Source organism: Oncorhynchus mykiss, chromosome 26 (assembly GCF_013265735.2).
Source record: "Oncorhynchus mykiss isolate Arlee chromosome 26, USDA_OmykA_1.1, whole genome shotgun sequence".
In the NCBI taxonomy this organism is placed as follows: Eukaryota; Metazoa; Chordata; class Actinopteri; order Salmoniformes; family Salmonidae; genus Oncorhynchus; species Oncorhynchus mykiss.
In genome coordinates, this window is record NC_048590.1 from 25,064,068 (window position 1) to 25,087,166 (window position 23,099).

Sequence of the window (23,099 nt, forward strand, 5' to 3'; positions counted from 1 at the left end):
AAAACACCCGGTAACCTAGGGCTTGGAACTATAAACCAAGGGAAAGTTTACATAAAGGAACATAATGAAAGTGCGGTGATGCGATACCGCTGATGTCCAATCAGGAACCTGAGAAGTATCTCTGAAGCATGGGGCAGACATGTGACTCAGGGATGCGGTATAATTTCTTGAACATCGGAATGGGTACCATAGGGTCTTATATTCAATTACCTGTATTTCAGTGACACTATGCTCAATCTCACTGTATAGTCAATAATTGCATAAATGTATGCCCATCATGGTGGTTGGAGATGTGAAAATCCCAGGAAAGACACACCAAAAGATGCACGTACATCCTGAAGCCGCAGTGCCTCATGGGATGCACCATGACTGAAAGGTTATATTATTGTGTAAGTAACAAATATGTAAGAAAATGATTGTATCTCACTCTCAAACAAATCAGTACTTCTCTCCTTTCCAGTCTCCACTCCTCTCACCCACACACATAGTATCTGATGATGATGACGACGATATTTTACTTAATTGTACACAATATATTATTTTGTATCACAATTGTATCACAATATCATTTATCATGCAAGACAAGTTCCACAACATGTCACTTTAACAGTTCACTTTTTCATTCAGGGAATTCAGAGGGGTCTGTCAGCAGCACCAGTATAACCACAGATAAAAGAAGGGAGCCAGTATCTTTGGTATAACAGTTGAGAATGAGATCATTTATAATCAACAGCTCCCTCTAGTGTTCATTAGGAAGAAGCGCTTAGCTGAGGCTTAGCTTACTGTGGCTAAACTACAGTTGAATATTCCTTCTCCCAGCACAAACCTTTGATAGTTTCCCTCTAACATTTTCTCTTACTTTTATATCATGCAATATATTTTTGGTAGGGTAGTTATATAAACAAAAACCCTTTCACTCAATCTGAATTGTTGAATTCCTACTCAACGCAACCTCTTATCACAGATGGGAGAGAGACTACATGTCCCGTCTAACCCTTATCAAGCCAAGTTAGAGGCAAATTCCTACCTGCTGTCACTGTTGAAGTGTTCTAACTGTAGGGCTTGTCTACATGTCATCATGTACAGCATTCAGTCCTGGCATGTAACCCCTCCCTCTCTGTCCCCTCCTACAGTAGTCCTCACCTGATCTCAACGGTAACGTTGCTGCAGCTGCTGCCACTGCCCATGTTGGCTTCTCCCTGGCCCCAGCCAGACTCTGGCTGTGTCCTGCACTCTGCTCTGCTCCCTCAGACCAATGGACACCTGCCCAGGTGAGGGACATTCCCTCCAACCCAATCACCTGGCCACACTGGCAAAGCCCCCACCTGTCACAGGGCATTATCGTCTCACACACCACAGTCATGAGGTACAGTGAGATAGCCCTCACCCTGGTGAAATCCTCAGTCAAATCCTATAGATGTATAGATATTAGATGAGAGCTGTTATGATATATTCGTATTTTGATTTGTGAAAATATATGTTGTCTGACTATGATGATAGTTTATTTTCATATAATGTCAAATCTTCAAGTTTTTATAATTTTTGAATGAAGTGATTATATTTTTAAAAAAGACCTAGAACAGCAGTATTCACTGCAGAACTATCTATTCTATGTCTATGGCAAGTCTCCCCTGTATGCATGGAGCTAGAGCCATCCTCTGAGAAGGTATGTACACTTGTCCTGTCTAATTTTTTCTGTTGAAATGGTCATGCACTGTGCACTGTGCAGTAGAACTTAGTAGATCAAATGATTATGGCATGCTCCCCCACCATAGGCTCCATAGGCTCTTGAAGTAGTGCATTCGTGCATTTGTGAAGTATTCAGACCCTTTCCCTCTTTCCATATTTTGTTACGTTACTGCCTTGGATTAAATAAAAAATGTCTTCATCAATCTACACACAATATACCATGATAAAAATGTTCGCAAATGTGTTAAAAATAAAAAAACAGCAATACCTTATTTACATAAGTATTCAGACTCTTTGCTATGATACTTGAAATTGAGCTCCGACAGAGCACCAGAGTTCCTCTGTGGAGATGGGAGAACCTTCCAGAAGGACAACCATCTCTGCAGCACTCCACCAATCAGGCCTTTATTGTAGAGTGGCCAGACGGAAGCCACTGACTCCTCAGTAAAAGGCACATGACAGCCCACTTCAAGTTTGTCAAAAGGCACCTAAAGGAATCTCAGACCATGGGAAACACGATTCTCTGGTCTGAGGAAACCAAGATTGAACTCTTTGACCTGAATGCCAAGCATCACGTCTGGAGGACGGTGTTGGCAACATGGTGGTGGCAACATCATGCTGTGGAGATGTTTTTCAGCAGCAGGGACTGGGAGACTAGTCAGGATCGAGGGAAAGATGAACAGAGCAAAGTACAGAGAGATCCTTGATGAAAACCTGCCCCAGAGCGCTCAGGACCTCAGACTGGGACGAAGGTTCACCTTCCAACAGGACAACGACACTAAGCACACAGCCAAGACAACGGAGGAGTGGCTTCGGAACAAGTCTCTGAATGTCCTATAGTGGCCCAGCCAGAGCCCAGTCTTGAACCCGATCTAACATCTCTGGAGAGACCTGAAAATAGCTGTACAGCAACGCTCCCCATCCAACCAACCTGTCAGAGGTTGAGAGAAAAAAAGAAAATCATTAAAGGGTCTGAATACTTATGTTGAATACTTAAACTTGCAAAAATTTCTGAAACCTGTTTTTGCTTTGTCATTATGGGGTGTTGTGTGTAGATTAGTGAGATTATTTTGTTTAATCCATTTTAGAATAAGGCTGTAATGTAACAAAATGTGGAAAAAGTCAAGGGGCCTGAATACTTTCCGAATGCTCTGTATGTCCTATATTTGTCTTCAGGCAGAAAATCTTAACAAGGGTCACTGCACTTTGGAATTCCTGCCATAACACATCAGCAAAGAGACATCACTCCTTACTAAGAGTGGACACACAGCAGAGCCAGAGCCTAATCTGTCCGTTATATTGGTCAGTACTTACCACGATGCAGGGAGCTAACCAGGCTAAACACTGATTAAGACCGTTGCACAGAGGCTAATTGCCATTGTCTCAGACGCTGACTCAGCCACTGTACAATTTCCTAAACAATATGCAGCTCTATAATTGTAATACACACTGCAATACATAAAATACTGTTCCGTTGCTTCTATATTTCATGAGTTAATTAGAATGTGTTTTGTTCCTGAGGATTCACTTTATATATTTTTTTCATTTCATCTTTTAGAATAGGTGATTTATGAGCGTAACAGACAGAACGGTCCTAAAATAATATCAGACAATAGACATGCACTTCTTTCTCAAAAAGTGATTGCTCTGGCAGAGACACAGGCACAGACTTAGAAACAGACTCAGAAACACACAGTCATCACAGCACTAACAGGACTGCCATGTTCCTCCATTTTTCTCTCGCCCTTCTCCCCCTTAGCAGAAACATAGTCAGCTGCAAGTCACATGACCAGCTGCTAGCTCCAACTGAGCATGCTCAGGCCCCTCAGTGTTGTCAGGCAAAAAATAAGACGTCAGTATGAGTTGAGATCTGCAATAGATAAACACAGACATAGAGCAGCCACCGGGAAGCAGAGAGGCTGATGCTGACAGGGAGCGAGAGGGAGGCAGCCATTTTGGCATTTACAATTCTCACTGCTGTTTTTTAAATAATTGTATTTTCATTTTTCATTCAGGGGGGACATAGCAAGGATATAAAAGCAGGTGTTCCCTTTAAGAGGGAAAGGATCAGAAGGATCAGGACCAAGGACAGCATCCTCCATCTCCATCCTCCATCTCCAGCTCCTGTATAGGTAAGCGTGTCAGCCGGAGGAGAGGTGGGGGAGGGGGAAAGCTGCATGCCTCTGCGTGTGTTTAATTCTCATTGAGGGGATGAGGGGAGGGGGTCAGTTTGCATCTCTATCTGTATGTGAGATGACAGAGAGAGGCGAGAGGGGGTCGGGAAATGGCAATGCAGGCGGGAGAGGACAGGAGGAGGAAGGGGGGGTGATAATGGTGAGTGGGAGAGAGAGAGACAGAGAGAGACAAAGTGTTTCTTCATTTTTATTGACTCATACGTTTCTGGTAGAGGAGGCATCGTTGGATTTGTCGTTGACTCTAACAGCCACAGGCTGTGTATGTGTTGTGATTTTATTAGTGGGTTCTGTGCCAACAACCTGTATTCAACTATGAGCATCGATACAGTAGACAGGAGTCCATTACCATTATGTATTGCCCTCAGTGCATGTTGTGTTTAGCTTAGGGGACACAATGTCTGATGTGTTTACATCTGAATGTAAAGCTATGGCAGCTGGAATATGTGGAGGGAAGTGCGGTATAATCTGGAACACTATTATGTTTTTGTTAGGAGCTGTTAGGGATATATCATAGATTCAGTTTGTAAAAGTACACACCTGGTGCCATCTAGCACAGTGATCTCATCCTCTGAGGTCATTGTGAGGTCTGAGAGCTTAATGGCTGATGATGATACCTCTGTTGAAATATCACAATTTTAGGATGCTGAGAAAATGTCAAAAATGCCCTGGGAGAAATATATCTCTTCCGGGCTTTAACTCCTAATTCGGCCAGGTAAATATTTTGCACGACGATTCCTAAACTTGAGAGTGCAGGTAATACAATGAAGTGATTTCATCAAATGGACGGCCCTTTCCTTACCTTTTGTGCACAGATTGAAAAGGTTAGATGAAGATTCTGTTGAATATTCAGATGACCTAAACATAAAATTGTGCACAAAGCACAACACGTAAAGCCTCTCTCTCCCACACACTCTCTGTCTTCACTGTGATTAATGGGAGGGTGACAGACGGCAGAAGTGGCTGTTGCTAGGATACATGGCACGGTGGAGTGCAGATGATTGAAAGAAAAAGGGGAAAAGGAGGCCACCATTAGGAAGTGGCAATGCGGAAAACATCATTGCATCACTGTTTAGTAAGCTGTGTTTATTAAAGGTAGATGCTTCGTAAAAAATGCTGAAATAAGAGACATTACTGTAAGATTATTGTTCGTGTTCCACCTGTCTCTCATGCCAAATGATTAGGTACCACGGTTCGAGAGGAAGTCCGAGTGACCAGGCCAGACTTCAACCTCAGTCCCTCCACCTACATGGAGCTCAGCTGTTATGGATGGATGGGAGAAGCCTAACCCTGTCTGAGAAACCCCTATGAACAACAGACCCAATGGTGAGACAACTCTTATAACACCATATCCAATGGTAGTATCATAGACGTAGTACTGTAGTCTCTGTTTATCATCAGACTGCAGTTATCATAATAGATACAGTCGGAATGGCTGATGTATGTAGATATTTAATTAGATATATAAGGCGAGATGCCTTGCTGTCGATAACTACTAAGCCAAACAAAAACATAATAGGGAATCGTCGTGTTTATGCAAATAATGTATTGACTATATGTGGCTTATTTCATGTCTAGTTGTACTTTGTTTATCCAAATGGATCTCCGTCCATCCCTTTGATGTGACATCAAAAGCTTTATTTGGAAGTCTTTGAAGACCTGGCAGCTAAATGGACAGAGAGAGAGAAAGGATGGGAGATGGAGCGATAATAACTAGAATGGCGTTTCACATCTGTCTGTATGCCTGCAGGACATCAAAGGCCAGTCCTGGACTGATGAGGAATCAGATGGGGAGAATGAGTCGGAGCAGTTCCTCTATGGGATCCAGGTACCCAAGCCGTCATGACAACCTCCCAGGCCTCCTATCCCTCCCAGAGGGCAAACCGGACAAAATGTCATAATGACATCATTTCAACCAGTTTTGCCCGCTAGGCTCTTTGGTCCAATACAATCAGAATCATCACTTGGGGTCTTCAGAACTCCCCGTAGTGGTCCTCAGAAACTGTTATCTTATTACATCAAATCCTATGTGACATACACAATATGTTCATCTTTCAATCAGCTTTTTACAAAAAGTTATCTCTAAAAGGCTCGGTTTGAAAGTACTGTAAATTCAGTCCGGTTTTAAAAGCCTATTCTCCATTGGATTCAGACCATCGACCAAGAGATGAGAGCCTGTTTGTCGGCACTGATATATGTGTGTGATAACGAGACAGATAGAAGATGGAACTAGAGATAGAGAGACACACAGATACAGTCCTGTGAGACAGCAGAACTGGACTGGCCCTGTGCCTTGTCTAATACTACAGTCATTTCATACATGAGTATCAGAGCTAGCTCATATTACTGTAAATGGAGGCTACAGCAGCATCTCCATGGATAATTCAGTGGTCTGACCTGTGCCCCTCCCGTCCTGTAGGGGAGCTGTGCTGCTGACCTGTACCGACATCCCCAACTGGATGCAGACATCGAGGCAGTGAAGGACATCTATACCGACAGTGCTGTCTCTGTCAGGTACTACAGTACACACACAGTCGCCACAGCCAAGTCTGGAAACCAAGACCACTGACTGTTATTGTCATGATTAGCAAATACGTTGCTCCAGACAACATCAGATCCACTGAGATGTCAAGTTTCTTAGCATGGAAAAGCTGATCAGTTTATGTGATTATTAAATCTGTATGTTTGCTATTCTTCTTCTTTCAGAGAGTATGGAACCATTGATGATGTGGACATTGACCTTCAGATTAACATCAGTTTCTTGGATGTGAGTTTTCATTTTATTTTCTATGGGCATTCCAGTATTACAATTCATCATAGTAGACAGTGTATGTGTATATCATATGTGTGTGTGTGTGTTTGTGTATGTGTTTGTTCCAGGAGGAGGTGGCAACAGCCTGGAAGGTCATCCGAACAGAGCCCATCATTCTGAGACTGCGCTTCTCACTCTCGCAGTACCTAGATGGACCGGGTGAGCAGAGCCCCAGTGGCTGTGCGTGTGTGTGTGTGTGTGTGTGCATGCGTTTGCCTGCCTGTGTTTGTGTAATCAGAGCTGAGTTCTTCACTCCTATGTGTTGCATAATAATGAGTCATCTATTCTCAGAACCGTCAGTGGAGGTGTTCCAGCCCTCCAATAAAGAGGGCTTCAGCCTGGGCCTGCAGCTCAAGAAGTGAGTCCTACTCGAGTCACATGCCACTCACAATTCCTCACATTCTGGTTCAGAGAGGCAATCCATGGGTCCTACGCTAATTTCACAAGATTTCCACCATTTTCAATGACACCTATACAACTTCTACTATCAATGCAAAAGTATGTGGACGCCCCTTCAGCCACACCCATTGCTGACAGGTGTATAAAATTGAGCACACCGCCATGCAATCTCCATAGACAAACATTGGCAGTAGAATGGCCTTACTGAAGTGCTCAGTGACATTCAATTGTCTGCCCTAGAGAGCTGCCCTGGTCAACGGTAAGTGCTGTTATTGTGCAGTGGAAATGTCTACGGGCAACAGTGGCTCAGCCGCGAATTGGTAGGCCACAGAATGGGACCACAGAACGCAGAGACCACAGAGTGCTGAAGCGTGTAGCGCGTAAAAATGGTCTGTCCTCGTTTGCAACACTCAGTATTTGAGTTCCAAACTGCCTCTGGAAGCAATGTCAGCACAAGAACTGTTCGTCAGGAGTTTCAGGAAATGGGTTTCCATGGCCAAGCAGACGCAAACAAGTCTAAGATCACCATGCGCAATTACAATTGTCGACTGGAGTGGTGTAAAGCTCGCCACCATTGGACTCTGGAGCAGTGGAAACACGTTCTCTGGAGTGATGAATCACACTTCACCATCTGGCAGTCCAACGGACAAATCTGTGTTTGGTGGATGCCAGGAGAGCCCTACCTACCCGAATGCACAGTGCCAACTGTAAAGTTTGAAGGAGGAGGAATAATGGTCTGGGGCTGTTTTTCAGGGTTCGGGTTAGGCCCCTTAGTTCCAATGAAGGGAAATCTTAACGCTACAGCATCCACAATTCTGTGCTTCCAATTTTGTGGCAACACTTTGGGGAAGGCCCTTTCCTGTTTCAGCATGGCAATGCCCCTGTGCCCAAAGCGGGGTCAATACAGAAATGGTTTGTCTAGATCGGCGTGGAAGAACTTGACTGACCTCAACCCCACCGAATATCTTTGGAATGAATTGGAGCACCGATTGCGAGCCAGGCATTATCGCCCAATATCAGTGCCCGATCTCACTAATTCTCAATGTGGTTGAATGGAAGCAAGTCCCCTCAGCAATGTTCCAACAAGACTGTAGGCTGTTATAGCAGAAAGGGAGGGACCAACTCCATATTAATGCCCATGATTTTGGAATGAGATGTTCGACGAGTAGGTGTCCACATACTTTTGGTAATTTAGTGTATATTATGTACCTAAATTTCCAGTAGAGTCAATGACATCTGCTAATTTCGTCCGAATTCAGTGATTGTGACTGGTTGTGCTGTCTGCCCTGTAGGATCCTGAGTACGTTCACGTCCCAGCAGTGGAAGCACCTCAGTAATGAGTTCCTGAAGGCCCAGCAGGAGAAGAGACACAGCTGGTTCAAGGCCGGGGGAACCATTAAGAAGTTCCGCGCAGGACTCAGCATCTTCTCTCCCATCCCCAAGTATGGCTCCTATTACAGTTTCTAGTACTGACCCGGATACTATTATAGCTTCACATTCACTATCCTGGTCAGATTTCATCATCACTGTCATCTCAGTAGTCAATGGGTATGTTTACATCCATTCAATAAAACAGTTCTTGTGAATACTCTGATTTAATGTAATGTTTAGATTAAAACGTTTACATGGTTTGCAAGAAGAACAATTTCGCTTACAATCCTCTACACAGGGACAGGCTTCCTGATGGAAAAATGTAGAAAATTGGCAATCAAAGTTAACATTCTATCACGGGGACCATGTTATTTTTGGGAAGCCTATTTGAGTTTGGACATATAAAGTTTGTGTGTGTAAACTATTTTAAAGACATTTTCCCGAACTCACTTCACTCGAGGGAGCTCACGCGCAGATCAAATACAACACAGGCACTCCAATAAAGGTGTTCACATGTCCTAGATTGCTAGAAAATGGAGGTGTTTTAACTGGGTTATGCTTTTACTTTGCTTGACCTTACGCAGAATAAGATAATCAGAGTAAGGTGTTTACATGACTAGTGCCAAACTAGTATTTGCCATAATTAGCTTAATATCAAATTATTAGTGTGCATGTAAACATACTCACCAATTAGTTGCTCTGAACTTTCGTGTTTGTATAATTTTCTTCCATAGGTGTCTGAATGACTGTCTGTATGTGTATGTGCTGTATACTTCCAGGTCTATCCATTGATGGTCTCTGGGTTGTGTGTCTGTGTGTTCCCAGGTCCCCCAGCTTCCCTCTGATCCAGGACACGGTTCTGAAGGGGAAGCTGAGTGTTCCAGAGCTGAGGGTGACCCGGCTCATGAATCGCTCCATCTCCTGCACCATGAAGAACCCCAAGGGGGAGCTGTTCAGCTACCCCCCCAACAGCCAGGTCGGAGGTCACCTCCCCTCACCACCACCATCACACACCCCTGTCCTGACTGGCCCTCTTACCCCTATACACATCAGCACAGACAACACAATGTTATTGTTGAACAGACAGAATGCGCTCAGTCAATCCAAAATGTTATTGAACCTCCAACCTGAACGTTTAGCAAAGGAAAAGTGAGTTTTGTCTTTCTCAGGGAAATATATGTGTGCACAATTATTAGGCAACTAATTTACAAAAATAATTTCTCCCAATTCACTTGTTTATTCTCAATTTTTAGAGTAATTGTAACAAATAAGTAACACAAAATGACAATTAAATAACATTTTGGGCCTTTCAAAAATATTCAGTGACCAATATAGCCACCATCCATGGAGTCTGTCAGATTCTTGATCTCCCAAATTCTGTTCAAAGAGGTGTATTGTCTTCCCTCACTGTAAATCTCAAGTTTGAGAAGTTCTCAATAGGATTTAAGTCAGGTGAGGAAGGGGACCAGATCATTATTCGGGCATCTATGAGGCCCTTGCTGGCTAGCCAAGCAGTGGAGTACTTGGATGCAGGTGATGGAGCATTGTCCTGCATAAAGGCCTTCTTGAATGCTGAGGACTTCTTCCTGTACCACTGCTTGAAGAAAGAATGTTCCAGAAACTGGCAGTAGGTTTAGGAGTTGAGTTTCAGTCCATCTTCAACCCAGAAAGGTCCAACTACCTCATCCTTAATGATAGCAGCCCATACCAGTACCCCTCCTCCACCTTGCTGGCGCTTGACTCAAAGTGGTGGCCTGTGTCCATTACTGATCCAGCCACGGGCCCATCCATCTGGTCCATGAAGAGTCACTCTCATTTCATCTGTCCATAAAACCCGAGAAAAATCTGTCTTCAGGTGTTTCTTTGCCCAATCTTGATGCTTCAACTTGTGAATCTTATTCAGTGGTGGTGGTGTTTCAGCCTTCTTGACCTTGGCCATGTCTCTGAGCACTTGACACCTTGTACTTCTGGTAGGTTGCAGCTCTGGAATATGGTGGCACTGAAGGCTAATGGGTTCCTGGTAGCTTGACGTTTAATTCTTCTCAGTTCTGGAATATGATGGCACTGGAGGATAATGGGTTCCTGGTAGCTTGACGTTTAATTCTTCTCAGTTCTGGAATATGATGGCACTGAAGGATAATGGGTTCCTGGTAGCTTGACGTTTAATTCTTCTCAGTTCTGGAATATGATGGCACTGAAGGCTAATGGGTTCCTGGTAGCTTGACGTTTAATTCTTCTCAGCTCTGGAACATGGTGGCACTGGAGGATAATGGGTTCCTGGTAGCTTGACGTTTAATTCTTCTCAGCTCTGGAACATGGTGGCACTGGAGGATAATGGGTTCCTGGTAGCTTGACGTTTAATTATTCTCAGTTCTGGAACATGGTGGCACTGGATGATAATGGGTTCCTAGTAGCTTGACGTTTAATTCTTCTCAGCTCTGGAACATATTGGCACTGGAGGATAATGGGTTCCTGGTAGCTTGACGTTTAATTCTTCTCAGCTCTGGAACATGGTGGCACTGGAGGACAATGGGTTCCTGGTAGCTTGACGTTTAATTCTTCTCAGCTCTGGAACATGGTGGCACTGGAGGATAATGGGTTCCTGGTAGCTTGACGTTTAATTCTTCTCAGCTCTGGAACATGATGGCACTGGAGGATAATGGGTTCCTGGTAGCTTGACGTTTAATTCTTCTCAGCTCTGGAACATGGTGGCACTGGAGGATAATGGGTTCCTGGTAGCTTGACGTTTAATTCTTCTCAGCTCTGGAACATGGTGGCACTGGAGGATAATGGGTTCCTGGTAGCTTGACATTTAATTTTTCTCAGCTCTGGAACATGGTGGCACTGGAGGATAATGGGTTCCTGGTAGCTTGACGTTTAATTCTTCTCAGCTCTGGAACATGGTGGCACTGGAGGATAATGGGTTCCTGGTAGCTTGACGTTTAATTCGTCTCAGCTCTGGAACATGGTGGCACTGGAGGATAATGGGTTCCTGGTAGCTTGACGTTTATTTCTTCTCAGCTCTGGAATATGGTGGCACTGGAGGATAATGGGTTCCTGGTAGCTTGACATTTAATTCTTCTCAGTTCTGGAATATGGTGGCACTGGAGGATAATGGGTTCCTGGTAGCTTGACGTTTAATTCTTCTCATCTCTGGAATATGGTGGAACTGAAGGATAATGGGTTCCTGGTAGCTTGACGTTTAATTCTTCTCAGCTCTGGAACATGGTGGCACTGGAGGATAATGGGTTCCTGGTAGCTTGACGTTTAATTCTTCTCAGCTCTGGAACATGGTGGCACTGGAGGATAATGGGTTCCTGGTAGCTTGATGTTTAATTCTTCTCAGCTCTGGAACATGGTGGCACTGGAGGATAATGGGTTCCTGGTAGCTTGACGTTTAATTCTTCTCAGTTCTGGAATATGGTGGCACTGGAGGATAATGGATTCCTGGTAGCTTGATGTTTAATTCTTCTTAGTTCTGGAACATGGTGGCACTGGAGGATAATAAGTTCCTGGTAGCTTGACGTTTAATTCTTCTCAGCTCTGGAACATGGTGGCACTGGAGGATAATGGGTTCCTGGTAGCTTGACGTTTAATTCTTCTCAGCTCTGGAACATGGTGGCACTGGAGGATAATGGGTTCCTGGTAGCTTGACGTTTAATTCTTCTCAGCTCTGGAACATGGTGGCACTGGAGGATAATGGGTTCCTGGTAGCTTGACGTTTAATTCTTCTCAGCTCTGGAACATTGTGGCACCGGAGGAAAATGGGTTCCTGGTAGCTTGACGTTTAATTCTTCTCAGCTCTGGAACATGGTGGCACCGGAGGATAATGGGTTCCTGGTAGCTTGACGTTTAATTCTTCTCAGCTCTGGAACATGATGGCACTGGAGGATAATGGGTTCCTGGTAGCTTAACGTTTAATTCTTCTCAGTTCTGGAATATGGTGGCACTGGAGGATAAATGGTTCCTGGTAGCTTGACGTTTAATTATTCTCAGCTCTGGAACATGGTGGCACTGGAGGATAATGGGTTCCTGGTAGCTTGACGTTTAATTCTTCTCAGCTCTGGAACATGGTGGCACCGGAGGACAATGGGTTCCTGGTAGCTTGACGTTTAATTCTTCTCAGCTCTGGAACATGGTGGCACCGGAGGATAATGGGTTCCTGGTAGCTTGACGTTTAATTCTTCTCAGCTCTGGAACATGATGGCACTGGAGGATAATGGGTTCCTGGTAGCTTAACGTTTAATTCTTCTCAGTTCTGGAATATGGTGGCACTGGAGGATAAATGGTTCCTGGTAGCTTGACGTTTAATTCTTCTCAGCTCTGGAATATGGTGGCACTGGAGGATAATGGGTTCCTGGTAGCTTGATGTTTAATTCTTCTCAGCTCTGGAACATGGTGGCACTGGAGGACAATGGGTTCCTGGTAGCTTGACGTTTAATTCTTCTCAGCTCTGGAACATGGTGGCACTGGAGGATAATGGGTTCCTGGTAGCTTGACGTTTAATTCTTCTCAGCTCTGGAACATGGTGGCACAGGAGGATAATGGGTTCCTGGTAGCTTGACGTTTAATTCTTCTCAGCTCTGGAACATGGTGGCACTGGAGGACAATGGGTTCCTGGTAGCTTGACGTTTAATTCTTCTCAGCTCTGGAACATGGTGGCACTGGAGGACAATGGGTTCCTGGTAGCTTGACGTTTAATTATTCTCAGCTCTGGAACATGGTGGCACTGGAGGATAATGGGTTCCTGGTAGCTTAACGTTTAATTCTTCTCAGTTCTGGAATATGGTGGCACTGGAGGATAAATGGTTCCTGGTAGCTTGACGTTTAATTCTTCTCAGCTCTGGAATATGGTGGCACTGGAGGATAATGGGTTCCTGGTAGCTTGACGTTTAATTCTTCTCAGCTCTGGAATATGGTGGCACTGGAGGATAATGGGTTCCTGGTAGCTTGACGTTTAATTCTTCTCAGCTCTGGAATATGGTGGCACTGGAGGATAATGGGTTCCTGGTACCTTGACGTTTAATTCGTCTCAGTTCTGGAATATGGTGGCACTGGAGGATAATGGGTTCCTGGTAGCTTGACGTTTAATTCTTCTCAGCTCTGGAACATGGTGGCACTGGAGGATAATGGGTTCCTGGTAGCTTGACGTTTAATTCTTCTTAGTTCTGGAATGTGGTGGCACTGGAGGATAATGGGTTCCTGGTAGCTTGATGTTTAATTCTTCTCAAGTCTTTTGCAGTTCATTCGTGCCTTTTCTTTTCCACTCGTTCTTTACGCCCCCAGTTGACTATTCGCAAACAAAACGTTTAATTGTCCGGTGGTCACGCCTCAATAGTTGAGCTATTTCAAGAGTGTTGCTTCCGTCTGAAAGGCATTTTAAAATTTTTGACTTTTCAGTCTCAGTTACATCTCTTTTTTGGCCCATTTTACCTGAGGTAATGAAGCTGCCTAATAATTATATCTTGATATAAGGTGTTATTCACATTTCGCCACACCCTCCCTCATTACGAAAATACATATCACCTGAAAATGATTCAATCCAATAAGCATTCAAGTTTATATGGTTCGGAGCTGGAAAATGTGCTTAGAAATAATGATAAGATAAGAATACTCACTTGCCTAATAATTGTGCAGTGTATTGCACAGAGCCCAATTATTGCACCTCATGAAATTGCACATGTGTATTTTGATGGGTATTCTATTGCATTAAAAACGTCACTGTGACCGTACAGCTAACAGTCACACAATACAATACATCATCCATATCAGAAAGGACATGAATTCAGAGCATTACTCGTAACAAACAACTATTTCCCCATTCTATTATCCACACTATCTAATTGTTTTCTCGCTTTGAACTACCTGACAACTTTGAATGTTCCCCTCCCCCAACCAACACACCTACAGTACTGTACCTTACCTTCCTTCCTGAGCCTCTCCCTACCCATACCTGACCATGGCTGGCGCCGTGTCCCATAATGCTTTGTCTTCACTGTACCCATCAGACTGTGGCTGTCCCGGCGGCCAGGGCCCCAGCGCAGATTACCACGAGGCAGCTGATTGAATTGTTTTTCTCATCCCAGGCGGGCGGACACTGCAAGAACATCCCTACCTTGGAGTATGGCTTCTTAGTACAGGTAGATAAGACCTCAAGGACAAAGCTAGGGCCCTAAATAGGCTTTTAGTTCACTCTGAACGTCCTTCCAAAACAACTCCAAAGCACAAACACTGATAGGACTATCAAGGGTCAATCACACGTACAGGAGTTAGAGGACATAGTGTGTGCTTAAAGAAGGTCTCCACCACTGTTTGTTTGATTCATGAAAGTTGAAATGAGGAAGTGTTTTATCTTTATATTTAATGTGCCCGTGTATGATGGGTTTGTTTCAACCCTGGGTAAAGTGACAGACTAAAGCGTTGATAAGAGGCCAAGTCAGCTGATGATGTCATCATAGGATAGTGATACATGGTGCTGGAGGAGAGGAGGGAGTGATTAGCAGGAATACCATGTTTTGTCTCCCGACAGATAATGAAATACTCGGAGCAGAGGATCCCCACTCTCAATGAGTACTGTGTGGTCTGTGACGAGCAGCACGTCTTTCAGAACGGATCCATGTTGAAGGTAGACCACATTACAGAAAACATACAGTGTGAAGTGAACGTTAAAATGTAAACGTTTCAATTCAGTTATGAGCAAGTTTCTCTGTTCCACTCAGATTGATGTTTGTTTGTGTACGTGTGTGTACCACTTGCCCTGTGTGTGTGTGTGTGTGTGTGTGTGTGTGTGTGTGTGTGGGTGTGCAGCCAGCTGTGTGCACTAGAGAGCTGTGTGTGTTCTCCTTCTACACTCTGGGTGTGATGTCAGGAGCAGCAGAGGAGGTGGCCACTGGAGCAGAGGTGACTGCCTGACTAACAACACACACACTTTCTCTATCCCCTTGTCTGGTCTGTCTGTCCCTGTCTATGTGGTGATAACTGATGGGCTTTCATGTTGATGCCTAGGTGGTGGATCTGCTGGTGGCTATGTGTCGGGCTGCTCTGGAGTCTCCTCGTAAAAGCATCATCTTTGAACCCTACCCGTCTGTGGTCGACCCCAACGACCCCAAGACTCTGGCCTTCAACCCAAAGGTTACTACTGTTGCTGTGGTTACACACCACGATACATGTTGTCTGGTATATGTGATAACATTCTAGAACATTACTTTGGGCTCATTGAATGGGTTGTAGGTATTAATCCAATGTTTGTCTCTCTCCCTGTCCTTCTGACGCCTGTCTCTGTGGCTCCATCTTGCTCCCTGGTCACAGAAGAAGAACTATGAGAGATTGCAAAAAGCACTGGACAGTGTCATGTCCATCCGCGAGATGACCCAGGTACTGAAGCTGGGGGAGGCTGGGATGAAGGAAGGGCAGTCCTGTGCTGGACTTGGGCTGTAAAAAAAGAGACTATATATGTGTTGTTGCGTTGAATCGTCTCCTTGTCATATTTAGATCTGATAGTCTAGTGACGAAAGGATAGTGGGGTGTGAAATAATGAAAGCTGTCTTTTCCAGGGCTCATATCTGGAGATTAAGAAACAGATGGACAAACTGGACCCCCTGGCTCACCCTCTACTACAGTGGTAGGTAGAAGGTCTCTGCTTACACCTCCTGCAATCTAAACCTCCAACCTTGTTCTGCCTCTTTCACTAACCTGTTTTTCTTCTCCCCGCCCTATCCCATCCTCTCTCCTCCCTCTCTCTCCCTCTCTCCCTCTCTCCCTCTCTCCCTCTCTCTCCCTCTCTCCCTCTCTCTCCCTCTCTCCCTCTCTCCCTCTCTCTCCCTCTCTCCGTCTCTAGGATCATATCCAGTAACCGATCCCATATCGTCAAGCTGCCTCTGAGCAGGGTATGAATAACACAGATCTCTGGTGTCTGCTCTTCCTCGTAACTGTTGCCGTGTGTTCTCCAGTACATGATTCTCTATTCTCTCTCTCCTTCCCTCCGTCTCTCTCTCTGTCCTATAGCAACTGAAGTTCATGCACACATCCCACCAGTTCCTGTTACTCAGCAGCCCGCCTGCCAAGGAGGCACGCTTTCGCACGGCCAAGAAGCTCTACGGCAGCACCTTTGCCTTCCAGTGAGTCCCCTCTCTCTCCCCTAAGGGTGCCACTCCCCTGTAGTGGTCCCTAATACAGTATATGGCAGCAACAACCTCCCCTTAACCACAGAATAGGTACTATGTTTTATTAAGTTTGAGATAACTTTATTCGTAAATTGTACACAAAGTCCAACCGAAATGTATCCCATCCCCTCCCAAAGACACTCAAACATACAGGTTGGAGAGGTTGGAGCAGGGGGTTGCCACACTGGGCGCCCATGGAGCAGTTGTTGTGGGTGGTTAAGTGCCTTGCTCAAGGGTACAATGGCAGGCAACGCATTTAGGATTAGATACCCGCATCCTCCGGGTGCCAGCTCACTTCCACACCGATTTTCTTTTTCACGTCAGACCCAGGATTCAAACTGGCAACCCTCCGGTTGCTGGGTCGCCTCTCTAACTGCTAGGCTACCTGCCGTCTTATAGACAGAGACACATAATATAGTCCCACATAGCTGGTAGTTACAGCATCCACCAGCTGACGGCACAGTGAGCAAACACCACACCCTGTTTTCCCATCAGTACTGGGTCCCTGATGTAGAGACATCAGTGTGAGCGACAGACAGAGTCAGACAGCCATGCCGAAAGGCACGAAGCAGAAGCATGCATGAGACCATCTCAAAGCAATCAGAACTGTCTCAGTCCCTCAGGGAGCTAGCTGAATTAAATTCAACGACCACTCCTCTTGAACTTTGTCTCTGCTAAGAATAACAGCATGGCTACCCTGTTTCACCCCTGGGGTTTATTTGAGGACAATAAGAGATGAGAGACGGTACAGTTTGATGTATTCCCACTGAGACTTCTATTCTCGTAACATCCTGCTGTTGAAAAGAGAAGGAGGGGTGATGTAATATCAGGAGATTTCTGAGCTCTTCTTGTGCTGTAGGTCCTCAGCCATCCTGCTGTTTTTAGCAAACAAACATGGCAAGTTTAGAAAATGTGAGAAAATAGAATTACTATCCCATACAATCAGCCAAAAACACAGTGGAAACAGACGTATTGCATTGCCAATAAGATGTAGATATCTCACGGGCATGAATGCTTTACTTTAGGTACAGTATAACAATATGTCCATAAATGGTTGGCATGCAAAAGTGGCAATAATTCCATTTTGAACGATCTCTGCACAGCGTTGTTGGAGCCTTTAGAAAGCACTAGCCCTGTTTGAGGAAGAAGTGTTCAGTATTCACAGCTCTCCTTATCTCTCTCTCTCCCTGCACCTGCTCTAGTGGTTCCCATATAGAGAACTGGCACTCCGTTCTGAGAAATGGACTAGTCAATGCCTCTTATACCAAACTGCAGGTATGTAGATCCAGCAGTTGGCTGAACTAAGACGCATCCTCCCTTGGACAGCGCCTGTCTGTCCTCCTCACACACAGTGCAGGTTGGCTGTCCAGCTGATCCATTTTGACAGTAACGGATGCCAGGTTTCTCTCTCATTGTATTGCCAGGCCCACCGGTAATTTTCCCCTGGCATATGTCGAGCACTTCCTGTTTCCTGCTCTGACAGCAGTGGACGCCACGCCTCTTCCTGTCCTGATAGAGAGGCGGAGGGGCTGTGTTGTCTGCTGGGGGGCTGGGGGTTACCAGTCGGCCTGGCTGGAGGCGTGGCTGCCTGGGTAGACCACTAAGAGCACTGAGTAGACTAGGTCAGAGGTTGTGACTGCTGCCCCGCCCCATGTCTGTTTCGCTATGAGGATCCACAGTGGGTGAGTAGGTGAGTGGGTGAGGGATCCAAGGAAGGTTAGTAACGGTCATCACCTATACTGTCTCTCTTATTTACCTCTATGCTGATCCTAATGATGTTTAATATGTACGGTATATGGCTGAACCTCCTGGTAGTTCAAGACCCTGTACAAGACATTAAACCACATGCATGACAATCTATTTTTATGTCTTAAGGTTCATAATGTCTGCACCTTTGAAACATGCCATCTCGCTCCTTCCTGTTATTATATTATGCCGTATGCATGGGAGAAGTCAGCAGGGTGTTTGTTGTCAGTGAGTGGTTTATTATGAGCATATTACAGTATTAGAACCTTTGTTGTTAGATCTTTGAAGACTCGTCTTTCATCCCCTTGTTCTGCATCCCTCGCTCTCTCTCTCTCCCTCCTCCTCACCTTGAGCGTTTGTTTGTTCATTCTCTCACCCCTTCAACTTGCACAGCAAATCTCATTGTGTCTCTGTCTCCTAGCCCTCGTTCTGTTTTCCAAAGAAGGGATTCTTCTTTCTCCATCCAGTTCACCCTCCACTCTCACAAAGTATTTCTGTGGGTGTCACCTCTCCACTGGAGCTGAAACCCCCTCTGCTCTGCCATGGATGTCCATCAAACATTCCCCGTCTTCTTCATCCTCTTCCTCCTCATCCTCACCTTGTTCTGTCGCCGTGCGTTCTGATGCAGCACCACGTCCTTATGGATGATTTACATGAATGTTCAACACAAGACTTCAGCATGGACATTTGTTACCTCACCTAAACATCTTATGAGGTCTCAGTGGGTAGTGGAACAGGAGACTATGGGGTCCAACAATAGTCAATGTATTGCACTTTAGGCAGGTGTCTTTTTCTATTGCACTTCACCTGGTGGTGTCTCTCGTGTGTGTGTGTGTGTGTGTGTGTGTGTGTGTGTGTGTGTGTGTGTGTGTGTGTGTGTGTGTGTGTGTGTGTGTGTGTGTATGAGCGTGTGTGTCTCTGAGTGTATGTTCCTCTGGCAGTGTGTCTTTGAGTGTGTGAGTGTGTGGTGCTGGTGGACTCTCAGTGATTCTTCCCCTTGCTCTTTTCAACGCAAGCTGCATGGTGCAGCCTATGGAAAGGGTATATATCTCAGCCCCATCTCCAGCATTTCCTTTGGATACTCAGGTAGGAAGCCAAGGCCTGCTCTCTCTCTCTCTCTCTCTCTCTCTCTCTCTCTCTCTCTCTCTCTCTCTCTCTCTCTTTCTCTCTCTCTCTCTGTCTCTCTCTGTCTCTGTATCTCGCTGTCTTTCTCTCTCTGTCTCTCTCTCTCTGTCTCTCTTTGTCTCTCTGTCTCTTTGTCTCTCTCTGACTATCTTTATATCACTCTATCTCTCTCTCTCTGTCTGTCTGTCTGTCTGTCTGTCTCTCTGTATCTCTGTCTCTCTCTCTGTCTGTCTCTCTCTCTCTCTCTCTCTCTCTCTCTCTTTCTCTCTCTCTCTATCGCTCTGTCTCTCTCTCTGTCTCTCTATCTCGCTGTCTTTCTCTCTGTCTCTCTCTCTGTCTCTCTCTCTCTCTCTTTGTCTCTCTGTCTCTTTGTCTCTCTCTGTCTCTGTCTTTGTCTCTCTCTCTGTCTCTCTATCTTTCTATCACTCTGTCTGTCTGTCTGTCTGTCTCTCTGTCTGTCTGTCTCTCTCTCTGTCTCTCTCTGTCTCTCTCTCTCAGTCTCTGTCTTTTTCTCTGTCTCTCTCACCCCTCGTCCTTCAAACTGTTGGTTGTGTCTGCTCTGTTCAGCTGACTTGTCTCTGTCTCTGGTACAGTCCATCTTCATCTTTGGGTTGGGTTCACCTACCTGTGCTGTCCCTGCACTACATTGTCCTGTGTGTCCACTGTGGGGCTGCTGGTCTGGTCTGTATGTGTCTGGCTCTGTGCATTGCATATCACACCGTGCTGTGATCATGTAGTCATCTGATATCATCTAGGTTTGTGTGCATGTGTGTCTAGGTCTAACTGGGTAAGCAAGCAGCCATCTTTAAGTAAGGTTGAGCAATACCCTGACCCTATGCCATCCTCACCTGTTGTTCCATCAACAGAACTCAACGTACGTTCAGCTGTTGACATGTTCTCAGCATCCTGTACAGATCTGACCAGCTTTGCGTTTGTTCCCATCCGTGTGTGTGTGTTCAGGGATGGGTAAAGGACAGCACCGCATGCCCACCAAAGATGAGCTGGTGCAGCGTTACAACCGAATGAATACCGTTCCACAGGTGCAGTGTCTGATGGTGAGAGACTCATACACGTAGGACATACAACCATTTGCCCTGTTGATACGTGTCCGAGCATGACATCATGCTCTGTGTTGGCTGCCTCCACAGAGCCGTCCTATCCAGTCAAGGTTTCTCCAGAGCCGGAATCTAAACTGCATTGCCCTTTGTGAAGGTAAATACTGTACCACATGACGTGTACAGACGAGCGTGGTCAATTTGAGCCATTGTTCTTGGTCGTGTTGTGGTGTGTTTTGTTAACCCCTTCCATGTCTCGCTGTCTGCCTGTCTCAGTGATCACGTCCAAGGACCTGCAGAAGCACGGCAACATCTGGGTGTGTCCTGTGTCCGACCACGTTTGCACGCGCTTCTTCTTCGTGTGAGTAACACGACTCTTATCGTTCCCCTAGAACTCTACGTGACGCACAGCAAGACAGGCAGCTAACAGACACATTTGTGAACGGTCACCTCTGTGTTGCAGGTACGAGGACGGCCAGGTGGGAGATGCCAACATCAACACCCAGGAGCCCAAGGTGCAGAAGGAGATCATGCGTGTGATCGGCACTCAGATCTACTCCAGCTAATGGAGGCTCCCCGGGGGCCCTTGGAGGAACAGGTCTGTACTGAAGATCTAAGTACAGACAGACATTTGGGAGACACAAACTCAGACCAGATGAGGGAGGTTGATGATCTTTACGCCTCATATCTACAGTCTCGTTCCCTTTGCTCACTTTATATTCCACTGCTTTCTGTTCTCCCTGTGTAACAGTTCCTCCTTTGTGCTCCAGTGAGCCACACCCGTGGGCTAGATAGTGCTGGAGAACACAGGGATGAATGAAGGAAACCTTAGCTGGACTGGTTTGCCACACACACACACACACCCGCACTCTGAGCTGAAGCGCACGAACACACTCACTTCCCTTTCAGCCCCCTTTCAGCCCCCCCTGTCTCTCATTTCCTCCTGAGCCACTGTCAAGTCTCATCCACTCTCTTTTATCAGCTGCAAATGGGAGAATCCTTTGGACTGTGTATCTATATTCATCAGTTCTCATTGTGGATATCTAGAAGAAGAAGAAGAAGAAGGAGTCCTGTTTAGTTTATTACACCCCCCTGTGGGTGTTGAATGGTGGATCTACATGCATGTAGAAATGTGTTATTTTATTGTGTTTGTTGTAGGCATTTTCTCAGTGATCCGTTTATTTCCTATTCTTTGACTAATGACATAAATTAACGGGCCAAGATGCAATTATCTCCCGGGTCAAAGCAGTGTTGTGGGTCAGTTTGTCTTCAGATAGCCCAGAGAGAGGGACCTGAAGCCCTCTGGTTGAGTAACATGATCGTATGTTGCACAGGAGAATCCATCACGGGCTAATGTTGTTACCAGTCTGTCAGGAGAGACTAGTCACAGACAGACACAGCCACAGCCTGCTCCCTCTGTCGACTAAAGCCTTTTCTTGTCTTCTCCTGACGTTTCATTTAGGGAAATTAGACCGGAGAGTCAAAATGATGACACAGAGAATACTGGTGCCTCCTAGACTGCTGAATCTGAGCGAGCATGATGCAAAACCCATAGCAACACTATTCTTCGAGAAAATCACACTGACAAGAGGAGCTGTTCTGCCATGGCCATAGACTTATCTTTGTGACTTGATCCATAAAGTACAGTCCATCCCACTCTGAGAGACTAGGGCTGTGACCCCAGGTGAATCCATGCCCTACAGCACACTATCCCTCCCTACTCAGAGATATAATACATGGAGTTATTATATGGCTATGGCTCTACCAACAGGATGTTGTTGTGCTTTACTTACATATTTACGGTTTACCTTGGGGAACGGCAACCCTGTGTATAATTTACCCTGTTTATCAATTAGCTGTATGTATGTGTGGGTTATTCGTAATTTCTGTACAATCGTACATTATACTGGACATTGCACTTATTCAACATTTGCCTAGCCCAGATAAAATGTATGTTCTCTCTCTCTCTCTCTCTCTCTCTCTCTCTCTCTCTCTCTCTCGGACTGTCTCAAGGTCTACCTGTCTAGTGTGTAGAAAGATAGGGAACCACAGAAAGATTTATATTTGGAGTAAAAGTAAACTAAACTACTAAATGTCCCTTATGGTGAAATGTCTTCACTAGGACATGCATACTGAACATGACTTGGCAATAGGTGCTGGGGACAAATGCAGAGCGTCGTTGGTGTTGAACAACAACAACAAGAGTGTATTGTAAATGTAAATGTGGACCAGAGAAGGAGAAATGTACTGTTGGGAGAGAAATGACTCTATCTGCACAAGTCAAGTATTGTTTGTAGAGATGAAAAGACTGGGGAAACACCTTACCCAGCCTTCACTGTCCAGTGCTCCTTCTGGCTGCGGTGTGTAGGGCCCGTTGACAGCTGATACCTATTGTCCCCGCATTAAGAGTGACTGTATTCCGATCCCTATCTGTTCTTGTCCCTCTCTGTCAGTGGTGTGTTCATGATGGTGACGACGATGGAAAGATATGATGAAAGGAATGAATAAAGATTTTGCACAATTTTAATAATTGCCTCCTTTTCTTTCC

The 23,099-nt window shown here is 45.4% G+C and overlaps 1 protein-coding gene across 4 annotated transcripts; it reads left to right on the plus strand.

Annotated features, from left to right (window-relative positions):
- The first annotated feature begins 3,544 nt into the window (after window positions 1-3,544).
- On the plus strand, window positions 3,545-23,078 carry LOC110506470 (protein mono-ADP-ribosyltransferase PARP6). 4 transcript variants are annotated; one of them, XM_036963642.1, is made up of 23 exons: window positions 3,545-3,821; window positions 5,066-5,207; window positions 5,632-5,709; window positions 6,301-6,395; window positions 6,588-6,648; window positions 6,762-6,852; window positions 6,985-7,051; window positions 8,385-8,534; window positions 9,289-9,439; window positions 14,472-14,603; window positions 14,993-15,088; window positions 15,271-15,363; window positions 15,469-15,594; window positions 15,775-15,837; window positions 16,017-16,084; window positions 16,301-16,349; window positions 16,468-16,580; window positions 17,828-17,900; window positions 19,388-19,457; window positions 20,457-20,551; window positions 20,645-20,708; window positions 20,828-20,912; window positions 21,015-23,078. In XM_036963642.1, the coding sequence occupies exons 2-23, from the start codon at window positions 5,205-5,207 to the stop codon at window positions 21,115-21,117; spliced, it is 1,926 nt and encodes a 641-aa protein (XP_036819537.1). In that variant the 5' UTR covers window positions 3,545-3,821; window positions 5,066-5,204; the 3' UTR covers window positions 21,118-23,078. The 4 variants fall into 4 exon arrangements, with proteins under 4 accessions (XP_036819537.1, XP_036819538.1, XP_036819536.1 ...); XM_036963643.1 differs by having other exon boundaries at window positions 14,550-14,603; window positions 15,772-15,837; XM_036963641.1 differs by having other exon boundaries at window positions 6,765-6,852; window positions 15,772-15,837.
- The last annotated feature ends 21 nt before the right edge of the window (window positions 23,079-23,099 follow it).

What these genes read in the sequence shown, in the direction of transcription:
- LOC110506470 (XM_036963640.1), top strand. An exon ending in GCTCACCCTCTACTACAGTG is followed by an intron (nt 16,085 to 16,300) that starts GTAGGTAGAAGG and finishes CTCCGTCTCTAG; the next exon opens with GATCATATCCAGTAACCGAT. An exon ending in TCAAGCTGCCTCTGAGCAGG is followed by an intron (nt 16,350 to 16,467) that starts GTATGAATAACA and finishes TCTGTCCTATAG; the next exon opens with CAACTGAAGTTCATGCACAC.